Source organism: Xylocopa sonorina, chromosome 1 (genome assembly GCF_050948175.1).
Source record: "Xylocopa sonorina isolate GNS202 chromosome 1, iyXylSono1_principal, whole genome shotgun sequence".
In the NCBI taxonomy this organism is placed as follows: Eukaryota; Metazoa; Arthropoda; class Insecta; order Hymenoptera; family Apidae; genus Xylocopa; species Xylocopa sonorina.
Genome location: NC_135193.1, coordinates 6,030,666 through 6,056,028, shown reverse-complemented (window position 1 = coordinate 6,056,028; position 25,363 = coordinate 6,030,666). Strand labels below are relative to the sequence as shown.

Sequence of the window (25,363 nt, the reverse complement as noted above, 5' to 3'; positions counted from 1 at the left end):
AAATCTGGATCGATGGATTAAAACGGAGTTCTACTGTGTTGGATTTGTAACCCGCGACTTATTACCATATCTATCTTCTCGTTCCTCACGTGATCTATAAGCGAGCATTATCGTCGCTACTTGAAGGAACGAGGATAACTTTTAATGTATCTTTAACGATTCCACGGAAGGAGAAGTATTTCCATCGTATATCTTGCTCGCTTCTCAGCGAGAGGGGAGAAATTGAACTTAAAACAGCAGTATTTTATAGAGTGATAACCATTAGAGTAACGAACCGTTAGGAGCGATCTAGCCAGTACGTAACCGCGAGGGAAACAGAGCAAATCGCGCGCAACCGACGAACGATCGCAGAGTGATCCAATAAGGTGTCGGTATGAATTCTCTAGGCATCGATTGCTCTAGGAATCCCGACCGACTGAACTCAATCGAGCCGACGACAGTTTAGAAGCTTCACTGGATTAGGATCAAAGCCTCTGTACACGTGGGACGAGCTGGCTCGTTTAATGCCATCAGATTCGTGAATCGTTCGAGCCGTCTAGTATAGCCTTTCACGTTCTCGTATCGCAATCATTTAAAGAGCGACACTCGACCTCTCGACACAGGGACCTTATCAAAGCGGGCCTTCGTGCTTGGCTACGTTAGTCTGTATATTCACTAATTAATCTGATTTGTGTGGGCGATACATCCGGCTGCTTACCGTGGCTCTGTCGCAGACCGCGTCCACGCGTTTCCAGCCTTCTGTCTTCGCGAACTTACGCTTGATCCCGTTTGCCTCTGTCATCGCCACTTCATCCGTCAACCTTGCCGCCGTCCGTGCGTGCATCGCTGATACCATTACGTGCGCCAATCCCCTCGGCAAGTCGATCCGGGTGAATCGCCAGGATGGATCGCGAACTATTCCGCAACGCGATTCGCTCGAGGAGCCTGCTGCTCGTAACTTTGTCGGATGGAGTTTGCCTACGGGAGTTGAAGATTTGATGGACTCGTAACAAATATCATTTCGAGATGCAGATGTTCGTTGTAATGTACTCTGGCGTTTAGATCGATTCGACAGAGTTGAGATGTTACGAAATCGAGTTGCGGAACGAACTAATCAGCTGGCGGTTACGCGTCATATATTAAATCTTTCGCGACAATGCTTTGGGATGTCGTTTCTATCGTTCCAGCGTATTCGCGTTGCATTTACGGGGCAACTTACGTTATCGATAGAAATATTCAATAATTATCGTGCGCCCATTGCAAATTTAATGACCCAATCTGACCCTAATTTTCACCCGAGATACCTAGGTCGCCTACTAATTAGGTCACCACCTACGATACTTAACACGAAAGTAACCGTGTGTGCGCGCGTCTGTGTTCCATTTAGATCTAACGTTGTACGTCTAATGGCTTAACATCGTATACCAAAGTTCAAGCTGTTATATACTTTACATACCTTAACCACTGCGTCTATTGAAAGCTGTCGCTTTATATGCTTTTCTGAATACGATTCTTCTACCTTCTTCTTTTTTTTTTGTTTTTTTTTTCGTATGAAACAGACGATCGCGATAATGAAGGTATTAAAAACGGGGGTAAAATATCTCAGCGAGGTCATTAGCGTGCTCAGTTTTTGAGGTTGCAGCGCCATCGCGCATTTAACCCGGCGCTCGAGGAAGAATCGCCGCGATCAGAGCGCCGCTAAGTTTCCGGCTCGTCGTTTACCGGTCTCAGCTGAATTTCGACACCGGTCCCCGTTCCTCGAGGGGACAATTTTTTGTCGCCACGGGGTTCGAGCCCCGAAGTAATTGAACCGCTAAACGTGCCTTCGTCCGGATTCACCGCCGGTGCCCATTGTTATTCCGCGGACGGACTCAATGCTTCTTCCGTTATCGAGGAATTAAGCGGGGCCACGTGAAACTGAACAACAGAATTTCCAGCGGAGGCGGCGGCGGCGGCGATAAAATAATTTAGAAGGATCAGCGCCTCGGAAACGATGGCGGATCGTGCGCCACGATAAACGACCAATTGTCTTAACTCGGTCGGATGAGACCGTTTTCGGTTTAACGAGGTCAACGATAGGGCTAACCTCCTTCGAATCAAAAGGCCCCCGCCCCCGCCCTCTTATTTTCATTTGCGAGGGATGACGAAGATTAAATCGACGAGCGGGACGAGACTCTGATTACGCGGTGTTAGCCTCCCCTAATTTCGCGAGAGAAATATACCGCGACAGAGAGACTCGAAGGCTGATACACTTATACAGTTCTCGTTTAACGCTTATAAATTCGAGTAATTTCAATTGACAACAGCAAGCTGTATTCTTGATACGTGCTCCATTTTGAAAATAAACCGCGGCTATTATCAGATCGATATCGGCCCGCGTGTAAGAATAACGTCTTGGGGGTCAGATATATTCCTTACGCGAAACGGAAGTGAATGATCGATCCTTTTTCTAAAAATTTTCGTGCAATTCGTAAACTGACTTTCCTGGCCACTGCGTATAATGCTGTCATTCATATGAGAAATATCCCATGTTATCTTGGTTCAGCGAACGGAATGGAACGCAATGCTAGTTCAATTATTTGCACGCGAGTTCGTCGCTATGATACGTTCGACCGCTAATTATGGCGTTGCCCCGGTGCTCGTGTTCGAATTGCGACAACAACTCTTCGCAGTCGCGGTATTAGCCTGGATAACGCGATACTCGTAAGATAACAACGTAATTATCGCCACTTCAAAATTCTAGTCCCAGTCAAGCTTGTTGACTGCGCGTTCTTTGGATATTTCCCTAGGCACCAGACACGCGCGACACTCCGTACATAAACTTGACTGGCCGCTGATGGAACCGAGTGTACATCCAACTACATAGGTTCCAATCTAGCCAGACTATTTTGAACGTCTTCTGAATACTTCGAAAAGGAGAAACGATATTTCCAGTACGCGTAATTAAATTTTCCATGAATAGATCCGACGTCCTTGTGAGAAATTTGGACACTTTTGAAGATGTGGAATCTTCGTTTACCATTCAACAAGCTTTTCTCAAACAATGAACCAACCAACTGCTTTAATTCAATCCACATTTAGGTAACATTGAACCTCGCCAAGGGATACAAAGACAGTAACAACCCCTAAACACTCTAGCTATAACCTCATGTTTGTGCATACGTAGTGATCTGTTGATCACGGTGTCGATAATGCTGTTATGTTGTCGGTGATTAGACGACAGCCACTGTAGCGATTATGTGTTTATTATGTACGTATAATTGATCGAACCGATTCAGCGACTTTTGGTTTCAATTTGGCTGCAATCCGTATTTAGCAAATGTATTACAATTGATCGCCACTTGTTACAAGTGATATTTCTATCTCTAAACGGACTCGAGTTCGCGAGCACATATTGAACCTGATCTCATCTTCGACCACTCCGGCTGTTTCATTTTGTCTGATTGCTTTACAAATACCGCTTTCAGTTTTCGGACTGAGATTGTTTTCCGATTTGGTCATATAGTATTTATATAACTGCTGGGTACGTCTTGTTCTTCCCACGAGGGTAGGCTCTATTGAATTCCAATACTCATACAGGCCATGGTTCAGGTGTTACATTTTACGATTCATTCCAGGGAAATTCTGTATGAACGATGCCTCACGTTTTTCGTGAATCTCTTGTCGCGTACATTTTCTTAAACGACGAGAATCAAAACGTGTTAATATGCCACCGCGAACGTATTTGGTGAATGCTCATAGGAATAATTATTTTCGTGGATGTCCGAAGTAAAGACTGATCACAAGGCTAGTACCAAAAGTGCAACACAATTGAAATAAGTCGGTTGAATTCTAGGATTTGCAGAACTGCGAGTTCAGAACTTCCGACACTCTGAACTACACGAATAGTTCTAAAGTGCAAAGCACAAGAGCCCCAGAAGTTCGGTCGCTAGAGTTCAAAACTCGTCCAACTGTACAGACTGATCTAAGCTATTTCTAAGTTCCACCAAGCTGTTGGATTTCTTCAAATCTACCTTGTATAAATTTTGTTCGCAGCGTCAGCTCTATGGCTGCACCCTTTTTAAACGTAAATCGATGTTCGCGTTCGAATCACGTTGAAGTGCAAAAAAACTGTAAAAGTTCGGATATATCGCTAGTACACTTTTCATTACAAGACCACAGAATAACATCGTTCAATCACGAGTGTTATTTATTATTTCAGCTAATCGTAGTATGTAGATAGGTACTCAAAAAAAAAAAAAAAAAAAAAAAGAAATATTTGTATTCCACCGGAATAAATGGATACATGCTTGTTTCCCCCCGACTTGCTCAGCGGCACAGCTGACAGCTGAAAAGATATTTATATCGGACCCGTCACGGCTCGGACAGCTTGTAGCAATATTATTTATTACCAATGTCACAAGATGTTCAATATATCGACTTGTATCGACGAATCGATGCGTTTCCCCATTTTTACAATATTCCTACAAAAGAATACTATATCGACAGCAGGAAAGCGGGGAAACAGGTCGCTCGTCGCTGATTCAAATCGAAGTCTTCCCTTCGCCCAGTCGAACGAGTCCAGTTTTCGTAATTCAAACATTTACAATTTTCAAACTCCCCCTATCATTTCGAGCGACGATCAACTACAAACGATGCTCAGAAACGAGCGCAGAATCGAACGATCCCCTGGAACGTTTACAATGAATCGTACAGCGAGCAACGGGCAACCTCTCGAATCGATCTCGGTTGCAACGCGAGCAGCATCCCGGATAGCAATGTTAGGAGCTTGCGTTCGCGATTACGATATCCTCGGAACAACCGGAGGATAAAGCCGGCAATTGTCGCGGCACAAAGACCTGGCACGGGTTAGCGGGATCAAAACGAAGGTCCTCGTTAATTCCGATGCTAATGCGTGACGGTCAGATTAGATTCTCGCCGTGGACGCTGAAATCCGGTGTCCTTTTTACGGGATAACGACAGACTGACAGATAATATCACCGGGCTTACGGTCACCGTTCCCCGTAGTTTCTATCACGCGACAATAATTTGTGTGCCGTGACGACAAGCGAAATCGATGGGACGCGTCCCTTCGAACGTTCCGCCAGCCACTGTCGTAAAAACGGCACCGATCACCGATACACGCCCGATCGAACGTTCCTCTCGACGAGGAACAACATCGAATGCTTGGATAGAATTATCTCGAATTCTCCTGCCCCGTTTCACACTTCCCCGAGTGCAAAGTTCTACTCGAAACGAGCAATATTTAACGCGTCAAAGGGAATATTTCAATCCCCCGTTTTACGTCTGCGAGAACTTTTCCAAGCTCCCTCGCGAATCTCTTTTTCACTCAACAGAACCGAAACTTGGACTACGCCTTCGCACACACTCGGCGAACCGCAGTGTTACTTTCCAGAGCGCCATAAAACACCACAAAAGGGACCCCCAGTCATTTTCCGAAAGGGAGGTCGCACCGTGCACGCCAAGGAACGCCAAATGTTCTGGAAAAGAAACTGATTACGTATTCCACCGAAACAGGGTATTATACGGAGTATCATCCACCCTGAAAGAAGGGTGCGGACGGAAGCCAGCCAGCGTCCATCCGGATATCCCGGTTCGATCATGGTCATCGACCATCCCAGCTCTACCCTCGCTGTTCGTTCATTTTTCTAAATTCGGTCAGGCGGGATTAGGACACGGGCGCTTACATTGTTCGCGGGCATAATTCCAGAAACGGTTAGGTGGCGCATCGGGATACGTCGTTTTACGGCTCATCGGGGCGCGCATTGATCCTTCGATCTTAGATAGGACCGTTACGTTTATTTCCAAAGGAGAACGGGATGCCTCCATCAATGGTAATACGCGGACGTGCCGGGATTCGAAACTCGTTTCATCCAGCGGCTCTTTTTTCGTTCCTACGTCCTTTCTTTTTGCCGACCGTGTCCGTTTCGTTCCACCTATTCTCCCGGCTGTCCTCCGCCGTTTGGATTTACATAGAGTCCGGGTCAAGCTGCAGATTACAAACCCAGATATCATCCGTGGGATCCTTTCCCCCTTATATGCATAATCGAACCAACGGGACGTGCAACGTACGTGCATGTATCTCGAAATTCGTTCGGACAGGAACCAGTTCGACATTGATTCTCGTGCTTTTTTTTTTCGTGAAACGTGCGCTTTGATCGTCGAAACTGAGAACCGGAAGTTGTTGCACTCGCGACGCTCCACCTTTTTTAAGCAGCTTTAACTTTAACGAACATTAATGTCACTCGCACAGGACGCGCGTTCGCGGTTTTATTAACGTAACTTGGCACCATACGTCTTCGGAAGCTGTACATTCTATCTTCTGACGCGGCTTTTATTTAGTTTTCAAAAGCTAAAGTAGAACACCTTTGATGCATTATCACGTCCCACCATGAGCTTTAGAAAGTTCGCCACTTTTCATCGGTCGGGGCCATTATCCTCTGATGTGCCATATACTTTAATATATGCACGTCTTGTTTTAACACCAAAGTTTCCTTAACTTTCAAAACTAAATACCAGCTCGATTTCTTTTCGTGTCGTACTGTCCTCCATAGTCGCGGGATTAATCATAAAATTGCGAGTATATGTGATTCCATTTCACTTTGATGCAAAGAGCGCTAACCGTGCCATACTCTCGTCATTTCTTATTATATGTACCCAGGTTAAACGAGGATCCGTTTTGCTCGAACACACCTAATTGAAAAAGTATCGCGGCCACGGTCACATCGGCAACCGAGAGTATAAATTTCACGTTCGTTTCCCCGGTAGAATAATTAGCGTCGTTTCGAGTGGTTGCCCGCTATCGATTCGTTTCATCTTTGCGTGCTGCTTTTTGTTTTCCGTTTCCCGGGGTTAAATCAGATTAGCCGGGCTCTTTAAGGAGCACGAAAGGAACGAGTCGGTGAATTTTTCGCGTTACTCCTTCAGGAACTTCGCGGATATTAATAGATTTCCGTTCGACGGTTAACGTAACCCGTTAACCGAACAGTAATTGCCTATCGATTAATTCTACCATCGGATCCAAACGTAGCGCACGACGTTTGACAGGGAGGGTTGGACCCAGGCTTCCGGCTGATCGACGATTTTTATAATATCGACCCTCTGTATTCAGCTGGCCAATTTCCGCAGTTGCGAGTCTGCCCCTTCGTTGATCATTCGTTAAACGAAAGGGTCGCAAACGTGAAAGTTGCGCGTTTTCGAATAGAGCGAAGCTACTCTAGTCGCAACGAGAAACTGTTTTAATCGCTCAGGCTGTAGGGGTATTCCAAATACTCGGTGGAACGCGAATTCTTTCACGAAATTGGAGTAGTCGAGTGCTCGGATATCCGGGGATTAAGAGCTCTAATGAGAACGTATCCGATATGGAGATCCAAATTAAACTCTGCGTCCGGATACTCGGCTCTAATTTGATTGGAAATGCGAGTACTTGGATATTCAGGATTCGGGTGTCCGGTGCGGCTGAGGGTTCCAATGAGGTACGCGAAATTCTTTCTGCCGCGGGACAAAAGGCTCCGTTGTTTGTATAGAAATAACGTGACGAGGCATTCGCCGATTCTCGCAGTTTCGTACGATGAATTATCAATCTAGATTTTAGAGCGCATTCGCTACGGAGAAATTCCCGTGGAGGAGGCTTCCAAAAGCGGCACGAGACAATGGCGCGGTATCCATCATAATTAAGCACGGAATTAAATATCAATAACGATCTAACCTAAATAGGAGGAATTACGTTACCCTGATTTTATTTCACTGTACTCGTTCCTTCGGAGCGTATTAATACTAATTATGCTCGCAACACATCCTGGGCTCGGGAATAGCCTGAAAAGGGAAATTAACCGGACTAGTTCCCCTCGTAAATGGACGCTCGGTCAAAGTACGCGTTCGCGTTACAGTCGGCCATATTAAACGCGGACTTATATTTTTATAATTAAATAAATTTCTTCAGAAATTCTTTTTCCGCTGCTACTGCCGATGAGAGAACGCCGGCACGCTCCATTCAGCGTGCCTTTTAACCGTCCCGTTTTCACCTTATTTCTACTTACTTCTCCACTCGATGGTATTAAGACACACACTCCGCTTAAATGTAGCGAACGTCCGAAGAAAAAGCTTCACGCGAGATACTCACCTGCTTACATTGTAACTGTTCGAGAACACTCGTCAGTGTCTGCTTTCTTCCCGCGGCCATTATGGTATCACGCGTTCCGTACGAAATCAAATTTCGACAAGTTGGTAGAATCGATTCGAATGTGAATTTCGTGTCGCAACAGCGGAACTTGATCTTCCATAATTAAATATTTCAGGTACTTTGCGTTGAACGCAAAGGTGTCTCTTAGTCCATCTCCGTCCGTTCAATCTGAACACACGGTCCAATGAGATCTCTCAATATTACGTCTGAGAGATCCTCGTCCTTTCATCGCATAAATTATCAGGCTCGCACAGGCATTAATGCACTTTAAACAGTTCCCTTTTGACGTCACCGATCTCTGTGGCAACGTCTGATCCACAAAGAAACGTAAACCTTTACGCTGCTCGACTGCACGGATGTTGTTGGTAGCTGGAAGATTACTGGGAGCACTTTTCACTAACATCTGCCGTAATAGAACCGCCCGCAATTCAAAGTTATTGTTAGAAGCATTATTCGGTTAGCGGAAAGGGTGGTTACCCTTAATTATTAATTTTAATCCGTCTAATCGAATTTTTATTCGCCAACAAGAAAGACAAGATTCTAATCGAATATAAATTCCGACTGCTACCAGGAAACTCAGAGTTACTTATCGTCACGAGTAAACTATTTAGCGCGAGCATAGACGCAACGTGGAACGTATAGTATGACGAGATTATTTTAATTTAACAAGTTTGCGACGAGCAATTTATCTTGTATATTCAGTTTCGGAAAAACATCCGTAACTTTGCCGGCGGCAACCTTCAAGTTTAAATACCTGTTTGTTGAAATAACATCGGAAAGCTTTTAAGCCCGTATGACGTCTGTTTCCGCTTTGTTCCGCAAAAGTTGTTAAAATTTTTATTTCCAGCGAAGCTACGTGTATATCGAATAACGAACAGCGTATCGGCCGCTACCATACGCGGTACTCGATTTCTTGTACCGAATGGTATCGTTCGAATTAATTTACTGGATCCTAGTTTGCGTTTCCGTTTGGAAGAGGTGCATGGATACGGGTATTCATCCAAGTTCGTGTTGCTTTCATACTTGTTACGCTAATTATCCGACAAGCCTCGGAAACTAACGTGGATGGCGCGAACAAAGTGCGAGATGTTATATTAGCTGCAGTTTAATTACGCTGCAGGAGCTTTGCTTGACATAATTTCAATAATGAACGCAAGTTTCATCGGTTTTCTTACGGTACTATGGTATATCATTAAGAACGAAGTACATTAACACGATTTCGTAAAGGAGTACCAACCTCTGCCATTAGCCAGCAAGAAATCGAGAGTTTAATGGGTACTGGCTTGCGTTTGAGATTGTGCTGTAAAGTATGGAAACATGCATCGAAGAAATTTGGTCGTGCTGTACGTTACCCTGAGAAAAGTTCGTTGACGAAAAATTAATAAACCGTCACGGAGATACCCCTGTCTTTTTGTACTCTCATTTTTATGGGATGCTCGATGGCCAGTCTATCAGACGCTCGCGAGGATCGAACTACCCCTCGCGAAATCAGCGGGATAAGGATTCCGTCGAGAAATATAAAGAGGCTGGCTTAGTCCCCGCTTGACCCGCTTACGTTAACTCGTCCCATTCACCGGCGAGTTCCTCGAGTACTTTGCAAACTTTAGCGCGCTTCTAGACGGGTTATAAGTATAAGTAGCAGTAAGTAAGTAAGTGTGTATACCGCGGTTATGTAAAGCGTTCACCGTGACGGGATACTCAAGACGAGGACCCTTTCATGTTGCAGATTTACCCAGGTTTGGCAAACCGCTGAACAACCTGACGATCTCGGTGGGTCGCGAAGCCATTTTTACCTGCATCGTGGAAAATCTCGGACCGTACAAGGTGAGAAATACGCGTCTTGCGAGAACAGTACGTAATCGCATCGTGTCGTTTGCTTCTTATTACTTTACTACTTGAAGCAACTCTGATTCATCGTCGCTGGTGTTTGACGTGGTTTTCTTTCGCGTCAAATCGTAGAGATTTGACGCGAGGAGAGACTCGCATCGAGAAAAGGATGTACGTAGGAAACCATAAGTGGATATCGATCGTACGGTACTCCCTTACCTAGAACTTGGTAGCCTTCAACGGTGCGGTTTCATTAGCCTTCCAGAAAAATTTCATAAGATCTCATCGAGGAGACCAGAAGACGAAGAGACGAAGGAAAATGGGGTGGGAGCCGAAGGTGAGGCCAGAGAGGATCTAACAAACGGTACAAAAATAAATTTGGTACCAGAGACCCGCTAAGAATCCGTATCCGATGCGTATCTCGGCAACTCCATTTAAGTAGAAATAAAATCCCGCGAGGTGTGAGTTCAGCAGTTTGTTAAGTGGTTCTTCCCGCTTGCTCCTCGCTCGCTCCATTCTCCGCCAACACTTTTATCCGTCTCCATTCTTTTTTATTTCCCTTCGCCCCTCGCTCGCTACCCCACCCCCTTTTCCTCGTCTTCTTGGAACGCCGGAGCGGTTCACCCTTCGCGAGGCGTCCCATTCGATTCGCCTAACCCTCTTAAACCGCCCTACCTTCGCGCCAACCGCAAGGATACGAGTTATAGTTTTCCCGATAGAGGCGTCCCCGTGACTGGGGCCGTGTTTTACCAATAAAAATGCGTAGAAATTGTTTTATGGCCGTGCATGCGGTCGTCGGGCGCAGCCTGGAATGGAATCGATCCATTATCTTTACTTCGTCGGCTGCGAGCGTCTACCCGGAAATGAAAATATCAAAGTGCGCTCGTCGATGTCGCCGGGACAAACGGGTAAGCCGCGAGAGTTTATTTATTTGTTCAATTGCAGGCGCACGCGTTTTATTAAGAGGGCAGGGGATGGGAAAGCCGGAAAAGTGTAAAAGTGAAGATAAATAAGTTCTGTTATGCCAGGATTCTATCCGAAAGCTCGCGTCTGTTAGTTTATTAGTCCTGATATATATATATGCGAATCTACTTTGCGGCAGTGGAATTCATTCTTCGAATTCTATTCTTTCTATTGCATTTATCGCTTAATTATGATATCGAACGATCGTGGTAATGGGATAACGCGAGGGGAAATGCAGAGAATGGAGAAATAAAAGAGCGAGACGAAACGGTTCGGGAATGTATGAGGAAAATGGAGGATAACGGGAGAAAATAGGGACGAGTGCCACTTGACGAGCATAAAAGGCTGCGCTTTCGATAACTGACGCGATGCCTCGCGGCGGAATTAACGGGTTTCATTGGCCCCGCGCGCCTCTCTCTACGGTCTCTACGGTTCTTTGAAATTCGGCGCAGCGACTGTATCGATAACGTGGCCTGTCGATACAAATTCGATCAGCCCCGTCGAAATAATTAGCTAAGCTAAAATTGTCGCGAAAGGGGTACACCAACCGGTTAGCAACGCGACTAACGCGCGAGTAACGCGCTCGACGGGCCGATATACACGGACGCACAGCTGCGCGTCTGCGGAAGTTAATTTACCGCGTCTACATGATAATTGATGCACTCGAGAACGAAAAGCAAAGTTTGCCGCCACTTTATCGGATGTTCGACACGGTCGTGTCGCTGGTGATTCCTTTGGAAACGACGAGACTACCGCGGCCCCCTCGTTTACAGCAATTTCTAAGCCAATCAAAGGCTGAGGCACCTGCGACGATCTATTATTTCCGTTAGGCTTTTGAACGCCTTATCTCGAATGCATCGATACCGTAACTTTGTCTATCAGCGGCTAATTTTCATGGCGAAATTAGATTCGAGATACCTCGATAATGTACTTTCGGGTATTAGAATACGAGACGGGGATACTAGGATACGATTTCATCCGGAAGAGCTTGCAAATGTGAATCAAAATTATTCAAAGTGGTCGAAATTAATTGTAATAATATTATCCCAGCAATATTCAGATTTCCGTTTCTTTCGGTAAGAAATTTGGTTCGTACGGAATATTATTGCGCGACTTCGATTGAATCGATTAATATTACTCGAAACGTTCTGATATTGCTGCGCGAAAATCCATTAATATTAATACGCTCTCTCCCTCTCTTTCTCTCCCTCTCTACGAGTCGGCTGAAATTTGTAAAAATTAAATAACCCCAGTCTGCGAAACGAAACGGTTTGCACATTATCCGAAGTAGACGGGAAATTTTAAAATTTCATTAAAGAGTCGAAATTACTTCCTGCGGAAGCGTCGCGGGGGTGGAAGCGACCCCGCCTGAACCGAGCCACGGATTTTTACGACTCTAAACCTAATAGAAGCTGGAACCCTCGAAATTTGTCGGAATTCCCCAGATTAGCATCGGGAGAATAGTCTTTTTTTCTTCCCTCTTCTCTGTTAAAATAATCGCGCCCATTCAAGCTCCTTGTTTCTCACTGCTCAGCGATTTATCGGATTTTACCGCTGGAGGTCTTCCTTTTGCAAGTAATTTCGCAAGCTTGTTCCAACTAATAGGCTTAGTTTAAGTGGCAATGAAATGTCTAGACTTACCTGTCATGTAACAACACGGCTGTGTACACGCTGAAGTTTGTCAATCGTTATCGAAATCTTTTCTTCCTGTTTCAGTTTCTTTGTGGAATTTTTCATGAAGAACTTTTTAATTTACAGCGCCGCAAATTAAACTGCGCGCTACGTACGTCCACCTGTTATTTTTACTCTGTTTATGCCATCAAGAGAGCAAAAAAGCGCTCACCACTTCTGCACGAACGAGGCTGCTAATTTTCTTTCTTTTGTTTGTCACATTTCGACGCGTAATAACTAGTCGAGCTTCATTTCTTGCTGGAACTTGTTTCAACAAAGCATCGCCTGCGTTTTCATAGCATATTGCGGGCTTTTAAAGCGAAATAACAAACGCATTTAATTGTACGCACAGCAACCTCCCACGAATAAAAACGATATTTCTGGAATAACTAAAAGAAGTTTCAGATACATTTTCATGTACAATTATTATTTGTATTCAATTATTCTGCAAGGCTTTTTCTTTATTTCTATTTTACCTTCTTTATTAATATCGCGCGGAACGGTGAACTTCTACAACCGACGTTATAGAGACTCTTCCTAACGGTTTGTGACAGTTCCATCGAGCAAGTGGAAGAAAACCACGGAGAACTTTTCTTTAACTTTTCTGTTAATTTATTCTGTAAACCTAAGAAGGGAAAACGAGAGACGATGAACTTAGCCCAGTTTCCAGGGGGGCCATTCGACGTTTCAATTTTTCAGCGCAGTCTTGCAATACGTTCGAAAGTTTGCCGACGAACGGGACGTTCATACTCGTTGACAAAACGTCCATACGTTCCGTCGTGACTGCCCCATCAGATTACCGGTTTGATCTCGCAAGAGCCAGTCAACTCTGCCAAATGGTTACATACCGTTCCGCTGTTCCGTTTCCAGCTTCACCGAATATAGAGGGGGGGGGGGGGGGCCGTAATGCAGTTTTCGCGATCGCAACTTCATCGACCCGAGGATCGAGTGCCAAGTGCTGCGAATATTCATGCAGGGTGCACGGGGCGCCCAATCATGGAAGAAATTTTATGGCCGACTTTGGTCTTCGAAACGAAACGGGAACAAAGAATAACAGAATTACGTTCGAAGTTCCACTTTCAGCTAAGTACAGCTAATAATCCCGCGACGGCCACGTGTAAGCGTATGCGTCGCATCTGTGATACGTTCATACTACTTCGGCATTTAACTCTTGAAATCTGCTTCCTCGAAAGTAAAGCAGCACGTATAATTTTATCCTTCGGTTGACAGTATTTGTCAGAGTTTCGAGCTCTTTAAATCCGTTCCACGATTTGTAGAACAGTTTGCGGGTCGTGGTTCATTTCCAGACGTACGTATAGCAGTGATCGATAGCTACGATCGGATGGACGAGCATAGTTTACAAAAGTGACGGGATCGCGGATGGTTTGAGACGAGGTTTCATCGTGACGAACATAATACTGGCTCAGAATTGTGATTCTAAAGCTCACCGCTGCGGCTAATACGTAATATTACGTCGAAGGATGGCGTGCAAGCACGAATGCCCTCTACATATTCAGTGGGCCGCCCAACACAATGCGGAGGGACGGGACGATCGAACGAACGTGAGACTCGGGTCACGGCGAGCGACCGACTAAAATCCGAATAAATTATTTGAAAAAATAAACGATAACAGGCCGTCATCCGCGCGCGCGCCCGTGTGTCGATAACAATGTCGAACGGCGGACTTTAATGGACCATCCTCTGGCGGAAGGTAACCGCGTGGTATAAATATGGATCGGTGATTGGCGCAATGTGCGCTCGAAAGTATTCGAACGACGAACACCTGACGGACATTATACAGCTCGGTGGCATTGCAACGTTGATCGAAATATATTTCGAAAAGGATCGATTAACGAACGCTTAATAAGTCAGACACGCAATTAAAATAATTATACGAATAATTTCAGATTAATATCAATATTAATGTCGCTTCGATGGTTATGCAAATAATATCGAATTAACATTCATTTCCTGGCGGTTTTTAAACGTTAACAGAACGATGTTAATGATCGTATCACGTTTGCCACGAGAGGAAGTCGGTCTCGACTTTTGTTAACTGATTCGCAGCATTCTGTCCCGCTTCTTTCGAGCCTTACGATATTCCCGTGCAGCGGGCCTCCTTCACGCCGGATCTATAATTTGCCTCGGTTCTCGAGCTCGAGGATCATCTATTAAAGCGTGCTTCCTGCTAAATGGCCAGGCCTATTAAGAATCCGTAATTACCTGAAGATCTCGAGGCAGCTAGACGCACGGTTTCCGACGCGTGTCTGCCGTCAGCCCTAATGCGGGGGTTATTCGGAGTAAGGAGGTTAACCTCGGAGAATGCGGGTCGGATCCCTGCGTCTCGAAGTCAATAACTGAAGTAGAGGAGCAAGAGGCGGCTTCAGAAGAGCCTGGAGAACTTGTGTGCGCGGGCTGCTCTGTGATTGCTCGTGCAAACAAACCGCCGTATTAATTATTCGTAATGCCGATGGTTACGACGAGCCAGGTATTCGAGGGATCCCTCTGGGACCCGAAACTATGTGGCAACTACCAGTCGAACGATTTCCGGCGAAAAATACTCCCCCGCCCGATGACCCTTTCCCGGAATTAATTCGCGAATATCGAAAGCACTTTACCCCGTTATTTTAATAATTAATAGCTCTTCCCCTTTCTCGTTTTGATTGATTTTCAACATTGATGAGCCGTTATTGCATTACGGTAATATCGCAAAAGTTCGCGTTTTAATTCAATGCAAATGTAATGATTTCGTTGGTTGCGGAAATTAAGGTCCGCGATTAAAATTGGAATCAATTACACTCGATTCTGTTTCTTCTCACTGGGTTCATTAAGCTTCAGCTGTGGCTGGTTAGTCGTAAATTATTAATCGATTCGGAGGTGAACGAAGTTAGGTGCTCACGGAAATAGGTAGCAACGGGTTTGAATCGACGCTCTGGGAGCGAGAACAAAATAAAGAGCGATTAAAAATCCACGTGAAAGAGGATGTAGTTTAGCGATGATATAATCGCTTCGTTTTCAATGAGAGCCGGGGACCAGCGATGTCCGTTTGCGAACTAAACGCACCGGCATTTATCGAGCAGCGAGAACTTTCTTCCCCTAACAAGTTTAAAGTATTTAGTATAAAACTAAAGCGCGCTGCTATCTACACACTCGAGTCTTAATACCTCCAAGTTCTCTGACCCAAAGGAAGCCATTAAATTTGCAAAGCTTCTTTAATGCTCGCCACACTTTGCTACATCCCCGGGCGAATCGGATCTTTATTTACAATCGGGCACGCCTGGTACGCGGAGGGAGCTGAACGGGGTAGGAAGTATCAAGCGGCCATTGTATCATCCCCAGCCGCGGCTAACGCGAATCCAACCGGGCGATTAAAAGATAGCGGAAAAATGATGAAAGATGGGACAAGAATAGAATCGAGGATCGGCTGGTTCCTCTGTTTCGCGCAATTTCCCATTCCAACGGACCGAGGCCGCTGATATTAATACCGTGATAACGCTAATTGCTTCGACTGGATAGGAATAATTCGCTGGGGACAGGGGACGGTGGCTTCAGATGCGACGGCACTCGGGGCCCTTTGCGCCGACGCGATGGTAATTGCCAGATGAAACAATTATTAGGGCAGGTCTACGGCCGGCGAAGGTGTTCGTAAGTAAGACGGCGGGCTCGGTGTGTCCCCGTGTCGGTGAATACAATCGCGATACCGTTTCATTTGCATAGTTACCTCCACACTCTGACTCGTTTATCCTTGGCCGCGACTCAAAGTTGCGCCGCGCTTATTAAATTTACGCGAAGCGATAGCGCGATTAGGAAATCGACGAACGAAAGTCCCCCGGGGGTTGGTTGTGCCCGCGATAACGGTAATAACGCCGGGCAATTACGCCGTGAAAATGCGTACGCGAACGTTCCCGGGCGAGGGTTAAACTGTGAACGTCGCGAGAGGAGCGGAGCCGTTTGATATCTTAATGACGGCTACGACGAGGAATTGTTTTCCCTCGTTGTAACCTTAGACGCGGGGCATAGCCATCTCGCCAAGATGACTGGAGGCGTCGATAAATCTGCGAGAACAGAGCTATCGAGCTATTTGTACCGGTTGGTAATTCGATCGGTGGTGCTCGACGAAATACACGGTGCAGTCGCATTCGAAACCGGGGGATTTATCATCGATACTCCCAAGGGTGCGGAGGGCAGGTTGCGTCGGGAGCAGAGTCCCACTTCCACTTATCGACGCAAAATATTTGCCAGAAGTCGTTCGCTCGCTCCACCCACTGCACTGGGTGTTGGATATACGATAGAGTTTCCGCTCGAAACTTCATTCGCTCACGGCGAGCTCTCTCACGTGTATTACGAGCGGAGCAGCAGCCGTTGTTGGCAACACTGGGAGCGGGCACCCTGTAATCTGGCTGCCAAGAACCGTGAGAATCGAAAGGTGAAGATGAAGCTGCAAGTAGTCAAGGAGAGTGGAGTGGTAACTTTTTTTCACGACGCATATCTACGTATCACGTGTAACACGCCGACGTGGAAGGGAAATGATACCCGAAACAATGAAAAAGCTTCTGCTTAAGAAAAAGGCGCCTCTACGCGCAGGTTGATGGCTGCCAGCTGTTAACGTTTCATATACTGATTGCTAGGCGAACTTTCCGCGCTGACCGTTTAATGTTTCACCGCGACACGTTCTGAGACAATTATCTTTCTCGGTTAGTATTTAGAAACACTCTGAGCGCCGCACCCTTCTTGGCACTCGGGCACCCCTTTCTGTTCCCACCCTCTTGTCTCTTGTCTCCTCTTTCAGTAAGCACCGCGTTCTCCATTCTCTTAAAGTACCCCTCTCCAGCTTATGATGGTTTAAACTGGTTTAAACTTTTCAAATTTGAATACCTCTCTCTGTCATTTGAATTTCTTTCCCTCGAATTCCATTATCCTTTCTGTCACTCTGAAAAGGATCGCGTTACTCGAAGTTGCCTGCTTCTCGGTAGATCGCGTCGACTCTCGTCCGTTCCTAAACAGAGCAGATCCTAATTCCGTATCGGTGTTTCCTCCCTAGTCTCGAATATAAGAAAAAGATCACGTTCGACATAATCCCTGCGTGTGTACGTGTACACGTTCTCAACAGGTAGCGTGCGTCTCGTACCAAAAGTGTACCAAAAGAAGTAGGTACACCAACGCGATCAATTCTTGGGACCACCTCGGTCACCTTTTATCCCAGCCCTACTTTTTCTTTCCTCCACCCTCCACGTTAATCCGAGTATCTGATACTCAAACGCGTTTCGATCCAGTGTTACAACGATATCACGCCGCGGCGTTGCCGCTCGGGCTCGCGGCAATTGCCGGGAATTAATTGGACTTTATCACGTCAAACGATTCAGTTCGGCGAAATTACTTCACGGTTGTTTAGTTTCGATTCGCGTGAATTGCCGGAGGGGTTGAATGAGCGGGGCGCCACCGTCCACACCGTTCCCCGTGCGTCGGTTCCGTGGTCGAATACGTTTTTCCTGTGTTCCGCCCGCGGCCGGCCAGAGGAACGCCTGTCCGCGGACCATAAAACAACAGCCTTTTCATTCACCCGTCCCACGCTATGACAGCGAAAATATTGCGTTGATTTTCCGTTTTCTGCGCGTCTGTCTTGCATTCGATTCATTGAAATCAATGCATCCTGGTGGTGTACGCTGATCTGCGCGTTCACTCCGTTTCATCGGTGGATATTTCAGTGTACACCAACCACGCGTATCAATTGCATTTATCTTTTTCTAATTAAAAACACGTGGACGTCCACGGTAAATTAGAAACTGCTTTACGTGACACTTGAGTCCTCGTTTGCGTACATTATTGGATCGCGAGTAGCGATTACTTATTTCGAGGCACGTAAAATTTGCTGAAGCGAAGTCTCGCTTCCAATTTGACTTGCTATGTTGTTAAAAAAATTTGAAGCATACTATTATCCCAACGAGATGTCACGGTTATAGAGAAATATCTGTTTTTTACTTTCAATTTTGAAAATCATCGACGTGGATTTGGCGAGAACTTCACTCGTTAGTGGGTACAATAACGATTGTCTTAAGCTGATCTAGCTTTTGTCATCTACCTTTGCCCTCGCATGGAAGATGGAATTTTTCCGCGCACGAAATAATGGACTCAGATATCGAGAGATGATAACGGAAACGACATTGATCGCGTTGCCAACAGCACTTTGCCTTCTAAAATTGAAAAATTTCAAGCTCGCTCGCACACAAAAGAAAATGGGGCAGATATTGAAAATATAGGAAGCGGAGGGGGACGGTTCATAAAGTTTTCTTGCGAACTGAGACACGAACGATGCATAAGCGTGTTTCGCGTGCGGAATATCAAGTCTCGCGGAGTATTCTAATGAAATGCCGTTTAAAAATATCGCCTTGTGTATGCACGGCCGTAGATGAATATCAGAAATTTAACCGATATTGAACGAGGGACGCATTCACGAAGTATCTTTTTGTGAAATTTCCCAAACAACATCTCGATATTCATAAGCTTTGATAGGATTTTCGATCTCTAATCGTTTCAACTGACTTTGGAACGCAAAACTCGAGTCATTAAATTTCATATTTTAGTTGCGCATTGCACAATTTTACGATATTTGGATGTTTAACGTCGTTCAAGAAATATCTCAAATGTCGAGGTTCGCGTTCCGTTAAAATTGCTCCGACTGCGATTGAACGGCGTGGAATTCTTTCGGTGTTGCTCTTTCTCGCGTTCGCGCCAGTAAAAAATGACGAGAAATGGAAAATTGATGAGAAACAGAAACACGGACAGGAGGGATAAGGAATGATCACGTAGCTGTTTCCGTGGAAAATGACGTTAGCCGGGCTGAGAAAAAGAGAATGGTTTGCGTGTTTCCGGTATCCTCTCCTTCGTTTTTCGGTGCAATCATTTATTGCGGGTGGCACTTGTTGGACACCTTAGATTTATCAAATGAAACGAATTAATAACACTCGAGAAGAAATTTCAAAAGAGATACAAATGAAAATCCATAATTTCTTTCTAAGAGAAATCGTTCAGAATTGTTCGAGTTGGGATTGTATCGAGTAAACAGAATAAAAAGCGAATATATGTCGCTGTAAATGTAAGGATGCTGTTACGCCCGTGATACTTTTTTCGGGGGTATCCAGAGCTCTGTAATTTATTCGACATTTGCGAAGGAGCGCATTCTCCAATTTCATTTTAAGGAGGATTAACGGTACCATTTGGGATTGCGGCGTGATAATTTACGTTCTGTAACGAGGGACGACTTGTTGGAGCCGATCGATACCGAGTAAAATGACAGTAGCGTTCTATTTCCCATTTAAGATGGAAATTGGAATAAAATAACGGTACAGTTTCCGCGAACATCAAGTAGTTTCAGGCATGAATATGTAAATAACGTTGAATCATATTTACAGTGCTTATATCACGTCAAGAGTGAGGTAATAACGTATTCGCGCGCGGAGGATGCTTGTGTAAAAACAGCGTTTTGTAGGAACCAATGAATGAATACGCCATATAAATAGGTTAATACAGACGAAGGAATGTTTCAATCGAGGATTCAGAAACAGGTGACACGGTAGAATAAATTAACGATCCATAGAAATTTCATCAATACGTTTAGTTCCTGTGAAATAATGAATTGTTAACCTGAAATGACAATTGTGTGCCAATCAGAAACAATATTTTATAACGTGGTAGCGAAATGAATTCTTAACGTTGGACACATGTCAAACGTTCAATGAAAATTATTGCAATAAAATTAGCTACCTTTAATAAACGATGAATAGGACCAAAGGTGAATGCAGTTGGCAAACACGATGTGTTTGCGGCAAAAGTAAGAGAGATTGGAGAAAGTTAAGAGAATCTAAAATGGTACCAATAACAATCACGCTGTCGTGAAGGCAAACTGGAAGACTGATATGACATTTTAGTAAATTCTTTGCTTGATCGCAACGCTGGGTAGCCAACGGTCCCACGAGCGACATTTCACGAGGCGAAATGGCAAAATGACAAGCCGCTCGGCGACGCAAAATGTCATTGTCGTGACATACTCTTTTCCATTGAATTCCGTGCTTGTATACCAATGTAGAATTCTATAAAAATACACATCTGTTAGCAATCGTCTAACTGTCTACTGTTGTGCAGAAAAATTTCTGCATCTCTTAAGAATAAAACCTCGAATGAGAATATACAAATCTTGATACTTTCGTCGGAGAAATAAAAATGTCAAGCATGAAAATTGACGAAAACGATGAATATTACCTAAAAATACGAAAGTAGATGATGCGATTAAGCGAAGTGTTTATCCATGAGGAAATGAAATTGTTTTACCATCTATGGGTTATCTTTGCTCGGAAGGGTAGAAATAGTTTATACTGCTCTCAATTTCAGCTTCAAGCAACTTAGCTATTTTAACCCACTTTGCATTTATTCGTTTTGTCTATTCTGGTACGTTACTCAAATGTGCGTTGAGCTTTTCTATAAAACTCTTAATATTTAGATCGATGCGAGAGAAACGTCCATTTAAGTACTTATAATGCTAACAGGATGTTCGCGCCCCAACAGAATCCATATAATTACTCTTATTCTTGTTTACGGATCCTCTCATCTGTTTGCTTATCCGCATCTCGAACGTAACCACACATTACACGCCAATTTGCACTCGCGCAATCATTATTTGCGTCCGTTCGAACGTAATTCAATTGTAAATACATTAATAATCATGCATATAAATAGTCGTACGATCATTGATGATGATTAACAGCCGACGACTGTTCGCAGCACTTCGAAACCGGATCGAAATTAAATTGCTGCGACAACATATTCTTTACATATATCTTACAGCTGCAATAAAAAGTAAGAATATAAGGTGAATTAGGATTTTTAATATCCACTCTTGCCTTTTGACGTTATACTATAGAGATGATGCTCCTGACTGGAAAATATGCGCTCGCATCGCATGGTACAGTTTCAAATTCAGTCTCAACTTGTTTAATTACACTTCACTTAAATTAAGTAAGATCTGTACATCTCTCTATGGACGTTTCATTGGATGACACTAGAGACTTCACTATTGAGGCAAATTAACGGATCTGCCTGGGAATTAAGTGCAACAGGGTCGTAAATTAGCTAATTATAGTTGGATCATTGAAAGACAGTGTATTGCTGTAGGGAGTTGGAAGCTGACTGACTCTACTACACTTCCACATTGTGGGATCTCGCTGTACTCATGTTCGACTGTGAATATGGCTAATGACACTCGTGTAGTTCGAAGAGGAGGATGCAAACATGAAGTGCGAACCACCGTCAAATAAATCCTCGCGATGATCGCGAAGAAACGTTAACTAAATCCGCGGCGACCAGGGTGAAACGCAGGCGTTTAAAATCCAGCGAATGATAATTGCGTTGCTTTGTGGAAATTGCGCGGCCTCCGTCTTCCCCTCTGGCAGCCCGCGGGTTTCCACAAATTAACAGAGATGAAATTGCGCGAAGAATGGATTATTTTTATCGTTCATACTTCATTAGAAGCACGGGGATGGTTAGAAAATCTCGCGGAGGTAAGCGACACACGTTCAGGCAGTTAGCGAATAATTAAACCCGTTTATTTAATGTTTCGTTACACGGCTTTTAATAAGGCGCCGTATGAATCGTGGAAACAGAGTGGCTCATAGTTTTATTCTCGCAAGAGCGTTTCTCTGGGCACGTTACTCTTTAAATTGCAGATAGTAGACAGCAGGAATGGTGGTTTTTACAGAAACTATTACTTCATTTTTTCTCGTTGCGAGACTGTTTTCCTGTTTACTTATTTATTTTTTTTTAATGTTCGAATTTCGTTTCTTGTATATACATCATGTAGTACCTCTATTACCGCTGGCGCGCATATTTTTACTCTTAACTTTTTGCCGCGACATCCAAAAAAGCTTCCGTTACAGCAAAATCCCATTAACGCTGTCGACTGGCGCTTCAACTATTTCCTTTGAAATCCTCTTTGCAAATTGTTTGGTCGCCAGTCACCGCCGCTTTGGTTCGCGTTCAAAGGAAAGCTGGAGAAGTACTGGCGAGCTTTTGTGTGACCTGTCTTTGACTGAATGTCCTAGGTGGCCCTAATCTTCATGACCAATTCCAGACAACTTGTTCCCGTTATTAACAGTGAACGTTTTTCAACGAGAAGGTCCGTCTATTTTCAGGCAGGTGATTTCGAATGATGCAAAGTTGAAAGGAAATTTACTAAGAGGAATTGCAATATACTTCCCGCGGCAGTCGATAGGTCATTTCTCGTGTAATTAAAGCACGTAGCAAACGTACCAAACACGATACGATATTACAATAAACATGCTACTCATCCTGTAACGCCACAATTACCATCAACGTTGAGGGATCAACGAAGTTCGAGCGCGCACAATGCATGCTTGATTATAGTCGCAGAAAATACATCACCAGGGACGTTTAGTGACTAATGTTTCAAGACACACGATCCTCGTCAGCGTCGAATCCACGTAGATCAAAAGCATTCTTCACGAGAAATAGAACCTCATCGCTTTTGTATGATCAGCAATGTCCTACGAAACTACGGATCTGTATCGCATTAAAAACGACAACAAAATTCCAGCACGTGGAACTCGAAACCGTCACTAGAATTATTACAAGAGAAATTTAATGGTAATCGTGTTTCACTTTGGAACACGAGATATCCATCTCCCCGCAGAGGCTGTGTCCTGATCGAAAAACAGAAAAAGGGCAAACAGAGTCCGAGCGAAGTCTTGAATGTAAGAGGGTCGAGAGGGTGAAAGAAGCAGAGGGCGAGGAGAGCGTATAGCGCGGTGTAGGGGAGACACCTTGACGTTCGACGATTCAATCAACGCCAGCACATTGTCGACGTCAGACATGGGGAGGAAAATGTCAGCCGTTCTACCGGCGGATATACCCGGGGATCGAGATATGAAAAATGATGTCTGACGGCGGCGTGAGTAACGCCATACACCGTCAAGGTACACCCTGGGTCCTGGGAGAATGCTTTTTACGGGTTGTCCCGATCGGGACGGGGTGCGCTGTCTGACAGATATCACGCTGCTATCCGTCAAGCGTGTCGAGGCCGCCGCGATCTCGGGCAAAGCGCGTATAAGCAACTGTGTATTAGCCGAGTGTCACCCTGCGAGACAGCATCGTACACACCAGGAATTGATCCCGTTACGCTACACCTCCCCCCTTTTTCCTCTCTTTTCTTCTCTTTTCCTACGTCTTGGAAATCGCGACTGAAGTGACGCTTTTTCGACAGCGTCGTCAGACCGAGGTTAAGCGAACGCGGTCTCTTTCGAGGCTCGATTATGATGATGGACATGACGAAGTGACATGTATATGTGTATATGCGTGCAGAGATGTGCGACATGGGGTGTGGAGGGTTATATTTGTTTTTAATCTCGCGTAGCGATTGATATTGTATGGTACGAATTTAGGTAGTTTAAGTAATTAATAATACCCCTGTACATGGAACTCGCGAAATATTAAGTAGGATTTATATTTGCGAAAGGGTCGATTTAATTTTGATGCAGATTACGCGATGATTTATGTAGCCTATGTGCGATATTAACGCGATTCGCGTGAACGTTCCGTGGAATTTGTAAATTTAAATGAGTAGCGTTTAAGAACGGTAATTATAGAAGTCTTCAGCGGTGCGTGTTAAGGTCGGAAGAAATTAGAAACGTGATATTCTAAGCATCTCACTTTAAATAACTGCTGCTCAGATAATTACCCCCCTTTGCTGCATTTCCGAGACGCAGTAATTTAAAGAGTAATTTGCCTTCACTTTGTTACTCCCGGGCTGGAACTTATCGAAGTAACTTTTCTAACGCAACAACTTTCCCTTTGCGTCAGATTATATTTTTGAAATGTTATTTGTGTTCGAAAGTTTTAATTGTTTCCGGCGTGCTTTCCCGCGGCATTGTTCGTACCGCGCCGTTTCGATATCGTATAATCATTTCTGCCACCGATACTTTGCCCATTCGTCAATTTAACGGGGCAGCCCACAGAGCCCGAATTAAAATCGAGCCGATAAACGAGTTCCGATCGGCTTAAAAATATAAACACCGTCATTAATCACGTTAAGGGGAAACCTAATTAATTTCTTAATGAACGGTCCCCTTAGCACGGGCATTGGCCTGGCAATTCGAAACCGTCCGTGCTTGCCCGTTCGTTCTGGCATGCGTCCACCAACGGATTATCTGTACGCGACATTCGTTACGATGATTACCTTTGTAATTAGCTGAACTGTCGGCTCACGTGCGATTACAATTAACAGTGTATTCCTTGTTTAGCTAAAAGCGGTTCATTGGCTGTCGCTCGGATCATCGACGTGATACCGTGTTCCGATCTCGTGGACTGTTCACCGACGGATGTAAAACGACCGAACCGGTTTGCCGAGGGACGCCCGTACAGGGTTGGGGTAAAAAGCTTTCGACAGAGGCAGACGCACCGCGGACGATAATTATGCGGATTGTTCCACCGAGGCTAATTATCCTCCTCCACTTGCAGCTATCGAATCCACCCTTCTCATCTGTCCCACTTCTCCGTTGTTTCGTCCCCTGTCGCTGGCTAACTTTCGCGTTGCAGACAGATGCTTATCTCCCGCTGCCCTCCGATAACCAGAAGCCTCCGCTGTCAGCGTTGGCCACGGTATTTCAGCTTGCCTCTTGAAACTTTCACGCGTCAATGGGAACGAGGATGTCGATGCTACCTCGTGAATGTGCTCGT

General features: G+C 44.8%; 1 protein-coding gene across 3 annotated transcripts in view; it reads left to right on the top strand.

The window, feature by feature from the left end:
* The window catches only part of LOC143422496 (lachesin), an 80,631-nt gene that overhangs the window by 31,931 nt on the left and 23,337 nt on the right, over positions 1 to 25,363 (top strand). For all 3 annotated transcript variants that reach the window (XM_076893200.1, XM_076893190.1, XM_076893180.1), the window contains exon 2: positions 9,888 to 9,985. In XM_076893200.1, coding sequence (XP_076749315.1) covers positions 9,888 to 9,985 — 98 coding nt within the window. The remainder of the gene's footprint in view (positions 1 to 9,887; positions 9,986 to 25,363) is intronic.